Consider the following 14,953-nt stretch of genomic DNA (forward strand, 5'->3'; position numbering starts at 1 on the left):
GTGCCCTGAGATTTAGGTTTGATGCCTCAAACAATGAAGCAGAATATGAGGCACTTATTGTTGGGCTTCGAGTAGCACTTGAGCTCAAAGCCAAGAGCCTCAAGATTTTCAGTGACTCGTAGCTTGTAGTTAATTAGGTACTAGGGGAGTACCAGGCCCGAGGGACAAAAATAGCCATTTACTTGGTGAAGACCCAAGAAATGCTACACAACTTCAAAAAATTCACCATTCGACAAGTACCACAGGAGCAGAACTCTAATGTTGATGCCCTAGCCAAGCTTGCAACCACCAAGGATGTTGAACTGATCATTGTAGTCCCCATTGACTACTTGACTCCTCTGAGCATCTGAGCCTCGGAGGAAGTGGAAGCAGTCCAACCCCAGGACGGTTGGATGGTGCCCATAGTGAAGTATCTTGTCTCTGATGAGTTACCGTAGGACAAGAAAGCAGCTCGGAAGCTGCTTTACTAGGTGCCTTGGTATTTTATCATGGATAGTAGATTGTACAGGCAAGGATATTAATTTCCCTTACTCCGATGTGTGTCCAATCAAGAAGCCGGTTTGATACTCTCAGAAGTGCATGAGGGCTTTTTCGGGGACCACACTGGGGGCAGAGCCTCGTCAAGAAGATATTGAGACAAGAATACTTTTGGCCCACCATGGATAGAGATGCGATGGACTATGTCAAGAAGTGTGACAAATGCCAACGCTTCGCCAATATACCTAGAGATCCTCCAAATGAGGTCACCTAGATGACCAGACCTTGACCATTTGCGGTCTAGGGCATTGATCTTATTGGGTCATTGCCCACGGGAAAAGGAGGAGTCAAGTATGCAATAATGGCAGTCGATTACTTCACGAATTGGTTCGAGACCAACCCACTCGCTACAATCACTTCTAAGAAGGCACTGGACTTCGTTATCAAGAACATCGTTTGCCACTACGGGCTCCTAGGGAAGATATTTTCCAACAACCGCTTGCAGTTTGACAGCGAGGTGTTCACGAACTTCTGTCAGTGACACGGAGTTATGAAGAGATTTTCCTCTATGGCCCACCTGCAGGAAAATAGACAGGTGGAAGCAATCAACTAGACATGCAAAGTAACCTTGAAGAAAAGGCTTGAACAGGCAAAAGGCACTTGGCCCGAGGAGCTACCGCACCAATGCCAGAACCTCCACTGGCCACTCATCATTCTCTATGGCCTATGGGTATGAGGCTATGCTCCCTATTGAGGCAAAAATCTCCATGCACCGAAGGGATACGTATGATCCAACCACAAACCAGGCTTTACTCCAAGAGTCCTTGGACCTTGTGGAGGAGCTTCGTTTAGTTTCTCAACTTCGAGTAGCTTCCTTCCAATAGAAAGTAGCCAGATATTTAAACTCTAAAGTGAAGGATAGAAAGTTCGGGGTCGAAGATGTGGTGTTGTGAAGAGTCTTCTTAGCCACTCAAGTCCCCGATGCGGGAGTGCTAGGACCTAACTAGGAGGACCCATACCAAGTTGAGAGCATTGTATGTCCAGGGACATATAAATTAGCCTAACAGAAAGGGGAATTGATACCCCACACCTGGAATGTCAAGCATACTGGTATTACCAGTGATATGAGCAGTAAATTTATTAATTTTTGTAATCTCCTTGTAGCCCCCGAGCGCAGTTAATGGAAACCATGTAGGCAAAACACAGTAATTTTTTTTTTATTCTACTTATATTTGTTAGTTTCCTTTATTCTGTATGAACAACTTGTAGAGCTCCCACTCACTAGCCTGGACAAGTGAACGTAGATTAGTCTCTGTTCAATTGGGGGGCATGGAGTTAGGGCAGCCTCACAGAGCACCATGCCTCGCGGAGGATGACCTAGGAAACTAAGCTTGTTAAAAGCAGAGTAAACGTAGTGTCAGCACTCCGAGAATAGAAAATCCTAGGAAACTAAGAAGTCTTAAGTTCGCGACCTAAGAAACCAAGATTGTACAGAGCAGAGTAGGATTAGCATCTAGAGACTGAAGATTAAGAATCCTAATAGCAAGAGAACAGACTTAGGTAACCTCTCACAAACATTGCACCCAAGGAGCACTGACCAAGTCCATTGATCTCGAGATGTGAATGGAACATCGAGTCCTATGTACTTGGTTCTGAAGGATGGACTTGGATTACCTCCCACGGACATTGGGCCCGAGGAGCACTGACCAAGTCCCCAGTAAGCCGCAAGCAATAATAGCATCGGGAAGTCGATGACCTGGGAGGCTAAGCTAGTAGACCAGTGAAGCGTCCCTAATGTCATGAGACCTCATAGCTAAGTGGCTTGGGAAAAACCCAGTGTTGAAGAGATCCAAGTAACATGAGATTGGATTTAGCATATTCTCCCGAAGATAGCACACGCCCAAGGAGTAATAACAAAATCCCAATCCTCGAGATGTGAACGGAAGCCAAAGTCGTCCATACTCCGGCACAATCCTAAGTCGCCTAAGACTTAAAAACCCAAGTAGCGCAAGTACGGTCTGAGGTTGCCTCCCAAGGACACCATGCCCGGGGAGTAATGACCTAGTCCTATGATCTCGAGATACGAACGGAAGCCCGAGTTATTGGAACTCGGAGCTAAACATTTAATTCTAAAACTTGAGTATTGCGAAAAACCTAGTCTCACGGTGGGGAACTCAATTATCTGAACCTAGGATGATGAGTTCACGACTTCCACATGATTAGGATCCAAGTTGCACACTCGAGGGGCATATCAAAAGGCTCGAGCTGACCCACCGGTGACCACGTACCCAGGGGGCAGGTAGCTTAGTGCAAATGACCTCCTAAGGGCCCGAGTCATTGGGACTCGAGGACACGGGATGACATTAAAGATACTTTCAAGAACATCAAGCCTGGAAGACAACACTAAATGTCCTAAGTGTCGAGCACTAAGACAAAAACCCTATAGTGCAACAAATCTCCTAAAATCCTAAGTCATTGAAACTCGAAGGCATAGGATAGCCATGTGCCCTCACTTGACACCACATCAAAGTTACTCTTAGGACCATGAGCCTAAGAAGAAACACTAATTGCACATGCATCTAGACACCAGCAAGAAGATCCTCAAGCTCTAAGTACCGCAGGCTAGCCCCGTCCTGAGTTGTTGGAACTCAAGGATGTAGGGTCCTGTCAAGTGTATCACTTGTCCTCACGTTAAAGTTTCTCTCAAGGAGCGTGAACCTACAGAGCAAAATTAAATTCCTAAAAATTGTCTAAGTACTAAGAAAAGTCGATAAAGACTCTAGTCTTTGAGACTCGAGCACAAGACCTAAGCCAACATCTTGGGATTCTCGTGAGTTACATTATGTTAAGCTGAATTAACAAAGTCCAAGTCGCTTATTTCCTATGTGACAGTTTGATAATAATAGTGTAATCATGACAATAAAGTAGGGCAAGTTGTATATGGTTAAATGGGAAAATATTTACAATAGAGGTTAGGGGCTCGAGCGTTGATTGTCTATACCCTAATAAACTATGGCATGCGGGCCTACTTTGCTAAAAATATATTATATAGGAAAAAATTACTAGGGCCTTTGGCATGTAGGAACCTCTGCCACCAGCTCGATTACAGGATCAACCTCAGTGATGCAACCCACCGACGCAGCTTCCCTGTCCTGGGCTCCCCTGGCCTCATCCGCCTCAAGGCGCACCTCGAGTATTGTCCTCAGGTTGAGCTCCTTGGTGAATGAGAGATCCATATCCCTGTTGCTCTGCCATAAAAAAAAAGTGCATCATTGGCTATCACGTCAAGGTCCTTTTCCAGTTCTTCTGCTCTGAGACAGAGGTCTTCGACCTCCTTGGCAGCAACTTCAGCAGGAGTAGCATCCCATACAACATCCTCCTTGGCCTTGATCAGTTCCTCGGTGCGGCCCAAAGACTTCATCTGGCTCAACCGGAGCTCTTCGCAAGCCTTAGCCAACTCCTCCTCCACTACACAGGTGCAACCCGTGGCATCCTCTAACAACTTAGAGGAAATGTCCTACATAGTGGAAAACTTTGACCGCTCGATGGCCAGCATAGTCTCCTTCTTAGGAACAAGGTCCATCATGTCCTCCACCTCCTTCTAGAGTCGTAACTGCTCCTCCAGTGGGACTGAAATTTCTTGGAATCATGCGAGCTCTTCCTGAGCTTGTGCCAGCTCTTCCCGGGCCTCTTTTAGCTCAAAGGACCACATCAGTATGGTGTCCCCGAGCCGTTAGTTGAAAGCCACAGTTTGTCTCAAGTAGAGTATCAAATCAGTAAAAATAAAGTGATGAAATAAATAATGGACTAAGATAATCACTCGAAGACTTACCCTTACGAAGGAGTGGCAACTAGTAGCTATCAGTGAAACCTCGTTGTCGCTGCCAGAATGAGCGAAGATGCAAGAAGGCATCTCACACAAGGACCCCGCTATCCCTTGGAGGAGCTCCGCGGTAAGCAGAGCAGTCTTCCCTCCTACTCTCCCCACAAGGAAAGGCTCCAGCTCCTCGCAGGTGGGAAGAGCAATAGGATCCTGCGGCCAGTCCTCGAGCAGGAACTCAGTAAGGAATTTGAAGTCTTTCCTGCCCTTGTCAATACGAGCGTTGTAGTACTCAAAAACCCAATTATACTTCTCAAAGTCTTCCCCGTCATAGTGCTCCGGTAAGACTATCAACCGAGGTGCCCTGACCAGAGGAGAGTCAGGCACCTTTGAAGGGATTTCCTTACCCTTCCAAGAAGATCCCCCATCTTGAGAAGGGGGGGGGGGGGGGGGGGGGGGGGGGCGTGAGGACCAGTGGAGCAGCTGCAGGAGATGCTGGGGCCACCGAGGCTGGGGGCACGGCAGCCGGGGGTGTGGACACCGTGGTTGACGTTGTTGGGAGATTTATCTGAGAGGGTCTCGACACCCTCTGTCGCTTCAACCTGACCAATTCGAACAAGCCCATGCTTTCTGCACAAAGAAAACAAACTGGTTAAGTCCTTGGAAGGAAAGGATAGTTGTAAAAACAAGCAAAAAAATGCATGCAGGACTAAAAATAAATCTTCTCGGGATCCCCACCATGATTAAGCTCCTCTGGGTGAAGGACGGAATGGAAAAACTCACGGATGAGTCGAACCATCTCATGTGTCATATTGATCTCATACTGCCAAAACTAGATGGTGTGAATAGACATCACTTCTTCAAGAGGCATGAGACCTTGGGGATGTCTCCTCCCAGACCAATGATGTCCTGAGATTTTCTGACACTCGAGAAGTGAGGGAAAAAATAAAGAATGGTCAGGACTATTTCCCTCCCCTACGTGCTTGGCATAATGAAGAATGAATGGGGATTTACCTTGAGGCATGGAGGATGGAGCCTCACCTCATTGCGTGATTGCTTCGAGTTCTGAAATCTGGTGAGGACCATCAGGCTTTTACTCTGCCCCTCCCGCAGTAACCCGTACTGCCGGAGGTGGGCATCAGTGACGAGGAAGGTAAAATCCAACTCCACGTCGCAAAGGGTGTTCATTATCTTAAACATTTCGTCAAAGTAATCAACGAAAGGTGTACGACAGACGAGACCTGAAATGAGACATTTCAAGACTAAGGATCTATTATGGGTGGGACATTATTAGATGAAATGAATTGAGGATAGAAGAACTTACAAACCCTAGCAAAGTCCAGGAGCAGGGTGGGATTGGTACTCGTCGAGAAACCACTTGCTCAGAAGAAGTCGTCCTTGTAGTCCTGAGCATGGCTCTCGTTGCCACCTGGAGCTTCGTATCTAACCCCTGGGAACATGTGCTTCATCAGGGTGTAGTACCCATCCTGGTCCCCTTCCTTGGACACTGCCAAAAGTTCACTACTACAAAATTGACATGGGACGATGGTTTTAAACCGTCGTATGGACGCTCATACATCGGTTCTAATACCGTCGTTCCATGCAATGTCATGCCATGTAAAGCATAAAATGACAGTTGAAATAAAAGTGTCATCTCTTGTTGTACATGAGATGATAGGTCATATACAAACGTTGTCTCTTGTGGTACATGAGACGACAATTTATGTGCAAGCGTCATCTACTGTAATAAATGAGACGACAGTTCCTACTAAAGCGTCATCTTCCTGCAGTACATGAGATGACAATTTATGTGCAAGCATCGTCCCCTGCAATACATAAGACGACAAGTTCATAGAGACCGACGTCTCATGTAGAATATGAGAATTTTTTCATTTCTCTATTTTCAACCACTATATTCATTCATAATTTCCTGTGTAATTACAACATAGTACAGACATAATCAATAGGCAGACAAAATCAATAGAACTCAGTATGTTCCAAATCTAAAATTACAATATCAAAATATACACTTGGAATAACTATGTAATTACTAACTAAATACTACAATTAGTATATTTTTTAATTCTGATTTCAAAAGTTACTCTAACTATGACTCATCCGCTCAAGAAGCTTGGCTGCCCATTCATTTCGAGTTTCATTAATTTCACCAAGTGTAGATGTATTCTTTCCACCACACTACAAAACACAAAATAAAAACTAAGTCAGAAATTAAATCCAATAGAATTGTAGTTCAATACTAACAAATACACTTACATTACTAGTTAGCCATCGCATTGGTATCTCATTTAAGCAATAGTCCTTCATCATCCTACAGCAGCTAAAGCACCAGAATCATCAGCGTCTTCTTCAGTTTCAGCTGTATTCATACACCTCCAAAATGCAGAAGCCTACAAACAAGAAATCACAATTGAAGAAAGAGCCTTCTTCCGTTTTTTTAAATAAAAGAAAGTACATATTAAACTTCAGTATACTCGTATCTAAATTAGAATAATGTATATATTACCAAGTTTTGGCACAACCCAAGGGCATAAGGTGCCATCTCCTCCCCAAACTTATCTACTATTGTCTCCAACGTAAACACCAGATCCTCATTCTCCACCTCATTCATAAGTTTAAAAAACTCTGAGACAACAATAAGCAAATTCAGTCAGTTGCATGATTTTGACAAAAATAATAGTAAAAGTGATAAATCACATACCATCAAGCAATTGGGGAAGGATTGGGCGTATTTCATTCAAATCTGCATATTGAACAATCACGAAAACTTACAGGTGTTAAAACAAAAAAATACATATATATGCAAACAGACTAAAAAGAACAGCAGACAGCTACTCGCCTTTGCAAGCTTCAACAAAAGAGCGCAAAGCAAAAACTGAATCCACACGAACAGGAAGTTCTGGATCTCGCATCCCAGATACAACACTCTGCAGTGCTTTACGGAAAATTATTCTGGTCTGAGAAATTAATATGAGTATATTGTCCTGCAACCCAAGCGTCCTAACACATACAATAAATTTCAGAATAATATGGCTATACTCCTGATTAAGAAACAAAACCATCCTAATAATTTTTAAAAGGGAAAGATATGAGTCCACTATGCCACCAGAGGAAAACTGTCTCCATTTAAGAATCTACTTATGTAAATAGTGACAACAAGGTTACAAAAGAAAACTTGAAAGAAACAAACCTTGGCCCTAAGATGGCCAACTGGACTGCTAAACTCAGGAAATACGTGTTGCACCAACATACGCTCAAGTTCTGATTTGTATGGTTCAGTTTGTGCAATTTGTCACATAGAGCACCAATAGCAAGAAGGGCACCATCTTTTTGTCGATAGGGCTTGTGTTCCGCTGGTGCTTCGTCATACCTGCTCAATGAAATAAAAATCAAAACCATGACAGCAATCAATCATATGTTTCAAATTCGGCAAAGGACAGAAGTAAAAAGTACCTCTTAAAAATTTCAACTATAAACTGGATAAACTTTGGAAGATTTTCTCCACGTTTCCTAACTAACTCGCTGACAAAATCCATGGAAGCAGTCCTTGGACTATACAAGTCTTCAATGATATCTGCAGGGAAGCAAGATAACAACAATAAAATATACATATATATGTATATATTGATGAGAAACAATAAGCTCGATCAAAGCTTTAAAGAATAAAAGATTCATAACACTTACCATAGCCTTTTCTAACATACTCATGAGGGTCCTCATCCCAAAGCTTCTGATCATTGTCATTGAAGCACATAAGAGGGAATACTATCTCAAAGAGAATAACCTCAAGTCGAGGTTGCAGAAGATTATACATACTTAGCTTCGAAATACTGCATGTTTGTGGAATAAAAGCATTGTTTAGAGGGGACTATTTTTGTGCAGACAATTTTTTTACAACACATAATATTTCTAGCTTACAAATCTACAAACTATCACCACAACACTGCATAGTAATTTTAGACACATTCAGGAAACCACAAAAAGATGCAAGAAGTGCCTAGAGCAAATTTATTTACTTTTTCAGCTTTTTGTGGTACAAATAAAAGTGTTATCCTAAATACAGTCATTTCTTTTACTTAAACAAAAAATAAATAAGAAATCACTCCTGAGCATGCAGTGATCAAAATAGTGACAATGAAAGAAGACAGAATAAGATTGACAGAATAATGAAACTTTTCGAAATGACCCAATGTCCTTCTCTCTTCCAGTTCCAATATATATGAAGCATATCCAAAAGACATCACGAATCCATAAACAATTCAAATAAAATAAACACAAATAATTTAATCTACTTAAGAAAAAGTTACATCACATGTTGCTTAAATATTGAAGAATAAGGTTGGTAACTCTGTCAGGTAAATAACCACCAACACGGACCACCCCCAACAGACTTAAATGACACTCCAAAATCTTCCCTGCGTAAGTTTTCTGGAACATTTGAGCAAAAGCTCTATTCTCTAGATTATGCAATTTCAAATCTCCAAACCTGAACAGGTAGTTTTATGTAAAAATGGGTTGCCAATAAATAAGCCTACTGATTCGAGGCTGGTCCTTATTTTCAATTTGTACCAGACCCAAAACATTACCTGGTGAACAGCCTGTTTAAAATGTGAACAGTCCATTTCTTCACCTTCCACCAACCCCATGTTTTCCTGAGGTCAGGGTCTACGGGCTGACCATCCACAAGGACAGGACTCTCCAAAACATTTAAAAACAAAACCATCCACGCATTGATTATTAGTAATTAGGATTTAAATAACATTAGATTACAAAATAATAATAATAAATAAATAAATCTTTTCAATTATTAGTCAAACTATTTAAGCCTATAACATTAATCTTCTTTAACACAAAAGTTGTCATTTGTAAGTAGGCATATCAACCGAACACATTATTATTAATAGACAAACAAACTAAAATTCAAATTTTTGGAACTTTTGTGTTTAAAAACAAATTAATATCACATATGCATAAGACATACTATCTTTGCTACAAATTCAACGGTAATAGAAAGTATTTTTCATATTTAACTATATCAAAATTGGGCATAGAATAAAGATAAAAATAAAATAAAATAATATTTAACTATGCATATAATTGAAGTAAGAATTATATACTTATTTTTTTAATTGGAAAATAAGAAAAATATGCCTAAGAAAAATTCAAAGCAACTAATTACATGGGGACATGAGAAATAATTGTACTCGTTCATAAAAAGGACCCATTCCGATTCCATATCCATTTCTAATGCAAAAAATGAGTTTCATGCAAAAAATTTGAAACATTTCTGTTGTGGCATCTTAAAATCATTTAAATACATTTGTTATAGCAAACACTCTACTAAAAGCTCAAAACTCTAAAAAAATATATGGCAAGTTTTCAAGTTTCAGCATAATAAACTTAAATAATCAGATTGAATGCCAAATATGAGTTTCATGCAAAGTTTTTGAAATATTTCTGTTGTGGTATCTTAATACCATTTAAATACACTTGTTAAAGCAAACAAACCACTCAAAAATCAAAAGAATATGACAAGCTTTCTTGAAATTCAGCATAACTAAAAAAACTTCAGATTGTATGCCAAAAATGAGTTTCAGAAAAAATTCTTTTGTAACATCTTAAAATTATTTAAATACACATGTTAGAGGAAAAAAAACCACTGGAAATTAAGAAATTCAAAAAAATGGCAAGTTTTTGGACTTGCTGCAGCAGGGGATCCAAAAAAAAAATTAAAACAATAAAGGCTCAGATGAAAATTCACTTTCTACATATCTTTCAAACAGAGGCCTCAGATGGAAGAGCTTAAGCGTGATTCTAACGCTGCTGAGGTTCTTCGCAGTTGAATATCAAATCTCAACAAAATTGATGAGTTGTTGAATATCAACCCTACTATCCATAACAAGTTTGATCCATAACAGTATCAATATAATACACTTAGATGGAGTTCAACTTACAACCAAGCTGGAGGAGGGCAATGAATATGTGTAACATCAAAATTAAAGGTGTCCAAAACACCAGACCTACATTTAGCCAAAATGTTACTGTCATATGGTATCACTCTAGAAACTATACTTTAATAAGCAGATATCACTTAAAGAGCAAATAAAGCATATACACACAACTTCAAGAGGCATGGTTGAGATGATTGTCTAAAACTAAAAGTATTTGGTCAGTATTGGAATATAAAAAGAAAATTATTTTCCTTACTTACCAACCATCATCAAGGTGAAATGCTAGTTGGTGTGGGCAAGATGGATCGATATTAATAGAGTGTATCTCTTTTGCAACTATATCAGACAGGGCCTGCAGAAAGCAACAATTAACATATTATCTAGCATTAGGCGTTGTATAATAGATTTATCTCTATTTAATGGGCATACAAGCAGTAAAAATAAGATCATTTGATTGCCTTCCAAAATTAAACGATACCTTCAGAAGTCCAATTTTCATTATGACTGATGATAACTTTAATGATGTGAAGGGAGAATGACAAATCTGGATGATCAAAAATTGAGTCTGTCATGATCAACCACTAAAAATTTAAAAGCATCAGTATATCAATAAAGCAAGAACATAGTATATTGAAGTTGCATTTTTGAGTTCCATTGAGTTCCAACGTATATATAGACCAATTATATACACTCTTTTTACTCTACTTTTCTTTCCAAATAATAAACATGAATTTAATTTACTAAAGAAAGAACAAGGTTCACACATTCATCATTCATGGCATGAGCGGATAAATTTTATCTTTCTCAAGCTACACTGCTAATTTTATTCAAACATTACACAACGATGCACAGTAAGGAAATATGCACATTACTTCTTTATGACTACGAAAAGCAGATGCTGGTCTTCCTCCACGAAGATCCCACATGTAAATAACCCCATCCTTATTGGCTCCATAGATAATCTGTTAAAAAAGTAGAATAAGTCAATTTACGTCCAAAACTCTCTTGAAGGGTATATATTTTAAACACGAGCATGCAAAAACGGAGCTAAACAATCAATATATTGTCACACTTTTACAAACCCCATTAAAAAAATACACAAAATCAGAAATTTCAGATTCATCTCTTCATCTAGTAAGTAGTATGTTACTATTTTTAAAATCTCTATTTATAATCATTAAACTTGAATCATGGTGAAGATAAACAATTCCTTTAGAAAATCCATGTATAATGTATAAGCGTGTCTCCTAGTTTAGCAATACATAAAGTTCAATCTTGCAAGATTAAAACACAAAGTTTGAAGTAAGATAAATCACAGAGATATAAGTAACACGGTTTTTGTTCAACCAGAAACAAAAATACCAAAAAGAAACTCAATCTTGAACCCCTTATACGCAGCTTATACCCTTCATATTAATACTGATTATAATAAATAATAAAAATTATATAATTTTTTTTGAAATATTAGTAATCATCTGTCTGTTTGTTGCCTAGAAAAACCCATAAATCAAATACACAAAAATAGATCGTTATTCTAATTGAATCAAAACAAAATAATCACTAAATGTTCTTTATTTCTCAAAATATAATAGAACAACAAATTCAAATACAAAATACCAGATTTCATAAGCACATTATCATACTTCAACAAATAAAAGATTCAAGAAAGACATTGACAATGAGCATTTTTTTCAGACCTCAGAGGTGACGAAGGTGGACCCAACAACGATGAAGCCTCGCTGCACTTCATCGTCGCACCTAGCTTGCTTTGCCTCATCTCGCCTTGCCGGCGAACATCTGCTCCTCTACTTTTCTCTGTTGCCGCACCTCTGCTCCTCCTCCGTTGCACTTCGTCGCTGCACCGATGCTTAATTGAAGCCACCTACAAGATTATTAAGAAGAAGAAGATAAGAACTTAAGAAGAGAAAGAGATCTGAAAAATAGGAAAATAACAGAGAAAAAGTAAGAACGGAGACTGAGAAAGAACTGAGAGAGAAGCCTTTATTATTACATTATATATATTATAATATATAATAAAAAATGAAAGGTCATGTAGAGAAAAAGAAGGGAGTCAGGGAGAAGATTTTTTGTGATTCTTTTTTAAAGGATATCATTTATTAGTATATAATATAATAAATATTACCGAATACGTATATTAATATATATTATAATAATGATAGAGATAAACTTTATTAAGAGGGAGATAAAGGTGGATGTTAGTTTTTGGTTTTTTATTTTTAATATTAACTATACAAATTTAATTAAACTAATTTGTTTATAAAAAAACATTAAAAATTTGGATAAATTAATTTATATAAACTATTTTTAACTAAAATAATTTAGTATTACAAATTATTAGTTACTAGTTTGACAAGTTTTATTTCAATATTAATTAATTTTTCTGTTCGTTTTTTTAAATAGTTGTTGTTAGTTTCAACAAAGAAAAAGAAAATTAGTTTTATAACATAATAATAAGTAGCATTCATGAATTTTTACTTAAAAATCTTCTTTTATTAAATATATATTAACTAATTGAATTAACAATTAATATTAAAAATTATTATACAATTATTTGAATAATTATTTTTAAAAAACTCATTTTTTGACTAATAGTTATTATATGTTGCATATTATTAATTTGTAATTTTTTTATGAATATATTTATATAATATATTAAATTATAATACAAAATACAATTTTATCCCTGCTTGATAAAAAAAATTATTGGATGAGACATCAGTTTTCGTAGAAATGTCGTCTCGTGTTAAAAATAGATATGTTACGATACTCTTACTAGAATTGTTGTCTCGTGTAAGTTTTAATTTTTATGACACGACAGTTCGAGAGTTACTGTTGTGCCATGTCTATTTTTGACACCAGACAACAGTTCTACAAAAACTGTTGTCTCTTGTGTGTTGCCTAAGTACATTTTTGTAGTAGTGGTTGTAGACGTATAGTACCTTAGCTGGGAAAAGTGCGGGCCAATTCTATCTCCTTTACAGAACGTAGAGCCTGGCAAGCACCCGATATCCATCCGGGGACAGCTGGAAAAAAGCTATGCCAATGAACTTGAGGAAGTCGACATAGTACTGGTGCAGAGGTAGGATTGCACCAGCCTGGACATGAGAGGCACTCCTCTCGTCCTCTCGAGACAAGTGCTCCAAGGCCCTCTGGTGTCAGAGCTTGCTGGGAATTGCCTCAGCCTCGAATCCTGAAGTGGTGTAGGGTTTGTCTGTGGGCATTAGACCCTCATTAGCTACTTACTCTGAGATGCCAACTCGAAGGGGTCTTGTCATCGCCGGGGTGGGATCCTCTCGTACCACAAGGGCTTGACTCCTACTAGCCATTTGCTTCCCCTTCTCAGGGGTGTTTCCCATCTTCTTGAGCCTTCTGTAAAATCTTAATGATGAAGGTGTAGAACCCTTGTTTGTGTAGTTGGTGAAGCTCCTCGGACATCTAAAACAACAAACCAAGCAGCTAGTGCCTTGGCCTGAAGAAAGATTGGTGAAAACGAGAATCCCTCAGACTACTGCTAAGGGAGAAGAGAGTGAAGAATTTCTAAGGAGGTGGGATGTCCTCGAGGCCAAAGAGTCAGCACCAAAGAACACCATCAGAGATTATGAGCACTACCAGAATCTAGAATTTTTCCAGATTTTGGTTGAATTCCTTGTTTGTGTAGTTGGTGGAGCTTCTCTTTCACCCAGAAATAAGACAATTCTTGCCAACCGTCAACAATTGCAGAGGAAACTCATAAATGGTTGAAGACCTGGGAAGCTTGAGAAAGAAGAGAGAGTTTTTGAGATTTTGAATTTTGAATTTTGAATGGATAAAGTGCATACTAAGAGGCGGTTCTTGAGTTTTTATACTCATAGAAGTTTGAGTGGCAGCAATTCCACCCCGGCCATCAGATTACCTACAACATAAGTACTCAAGAACAATCCAACTGTCCGAGGATGAGTGAAGACTTGGGGGGAAAATGTTGTCCGTGTTTTCACCACCCGACACGTGGAAATTAGGAGTAATTAATGATAAGAAAATGTATGATGTTCTCAGAATGTGAACTCCTCCAGATACCCTGACTCGGCCAGACACGGATGTCTCCAGGTGAAAGCATGCCCCGAGGAACATTTTAGAGGTCCTCGCACCTTCTTCAGTCAGTTGTCCTCTAGGTCTATGATTTTGTCCTCGAGACCTAGATGAATTGCTTGGTGTCAATAACTGCGAGTGTGAGCCACCAAAAGATTGTCTGACAACATTTTGGAGAGCCTCAAGTAGTGTTGTCGAGTTGTACACTCGAAAATCGACATTTCCCATTACGCCACCTAACATGGAGAAAACGTGCAGCCGCAACCTGACACTGTCAGGGGCATGTTCCCCATAAACCTGGTAAACAACTTTCTAGAATGGGTCTCGTGCAATTTGCCTGGGTCGTAGTCTCTATTTAGTGTAGCATTTTTTGTATTAATTCTTCATTAATATCCCATTATTGGGGGAGTTTGTATTAATGATACATGATTAACATTAATGATCCCATCCTATATAAATAAGGCTGAGGTATCTTCTTGTAAAGGGTCTGAATTTTAGAGAAAGAAACTTTGTAACTCATTGCAATATATATGCTTATTGAGAACTATAGCGTCCCAATTGGCTAATAAGGCTTAGGGCCTTGATTAGTGTGCCTGGAGGG

The 14,953-nt window shown here is 38.8% G+C and overlaps 1 protein-coding gene across 7 annotated transcripts; it reads right to left on the reverse strand.

Moving 5' to 3' along the window:
• Nucleotides 1-6,163: 6,163 nt before the first annotated feature.
• LOC133803318 (importin beta-like SAD2) lies at nt 6,164-12,261 on the reverse strand. Of its 7 annotated transcripts, XM_062241347.1 has the most exons (13): nt 10,745-10,781; nt 10,527-10,618; nt 10,270-10,335; nt 8,902-9,011; nt 8,628-8,801; nt 8,000-8,145; nt 7,769-7,889; nt 7,506-7,685; nt 7,155-7,315; nt 7,017-7,058; nt 6,822-6,940; nt 6,572-6,705; nt 6,164-6,493 (listed from the first exon to the last, which is right to left on the reverse strand). In XM_062241347.1, exons 5-12 carry the CDS (start codon nt 8,750-8,752, stop codon nt 6,622-6,624), a joined length of 978 nt encoding a protein of 325 aa, XP_062097331.1. In that variant the 5' UTR covers nt 8,753-8,801; nt 8,902-9,011; nt 10,270-10,335; nt 10,527-10,618; nt 10,745-10,781; the 3' UTR covers nt 6,164-6,493; nt 6,572-6,621. The 7 variants fall into 7 exon arrangements, with proteins under 7 accessions (XP_062097331.1, XP_062097315.1, XP_062097298.1 ...); XM_062241331.1 differs by lacking the exons at nt 8,628-8,801; nt 8,902-9,011; nt 10,270-10,335 and adding exons at nt 11,139-11,228; nt 11,964-12,261 and having other exon boundaries at nt 10,745-10,810; XM_062241314.1 differs by having other exon boundaries at nt 8,902-10,335; nt 10,745-10,779.
• Between the last annotated feature and the right edge of the window lie 2,692 nt (nt 12,262-14,953).

The sequence above is a fragment of the Humulus lupulus genome, chromosome 1 (genome assembly GCF_963169125.1).
Source record: "Humulus lupulus chromosome 1, drHumLupu1.1, whole genome shotgun sequence".
In the NCBI taxonomy this organism is placed as follows: domain Eukaryota; kingdom Viridiplantae; phylum Streptophyta; class Magnoliopsida; order Rosales; family Cannabaceae; genus Humulus; species Humulus lupulus.

Bases quoted from the DNA above. Each gene is read 5' to 3' on its own strand.
- LOC133803318 (XM_062241314.1), bottom strand. From the start codon at position 9,038: ATGGTTTTGTTTTTAAATGTTTTGGAGAGTCCTGTCCTTGTGGATGGT. The intron at 8,802-8,901 runs GTAATGTTTTGG...CTACCTGTTCAG, and splicing joins TTAAACAGGCTGTTCACCAG to GTTTGGAGATTTGAAATTGC. The intron at 6,941-7,016 runs GTATGTGATTTA...TTGTTGTCTCAG, and splicing joins CCTTCCCCAATTGCTTGATG to AGTTTTTTAAACTTATGAAT.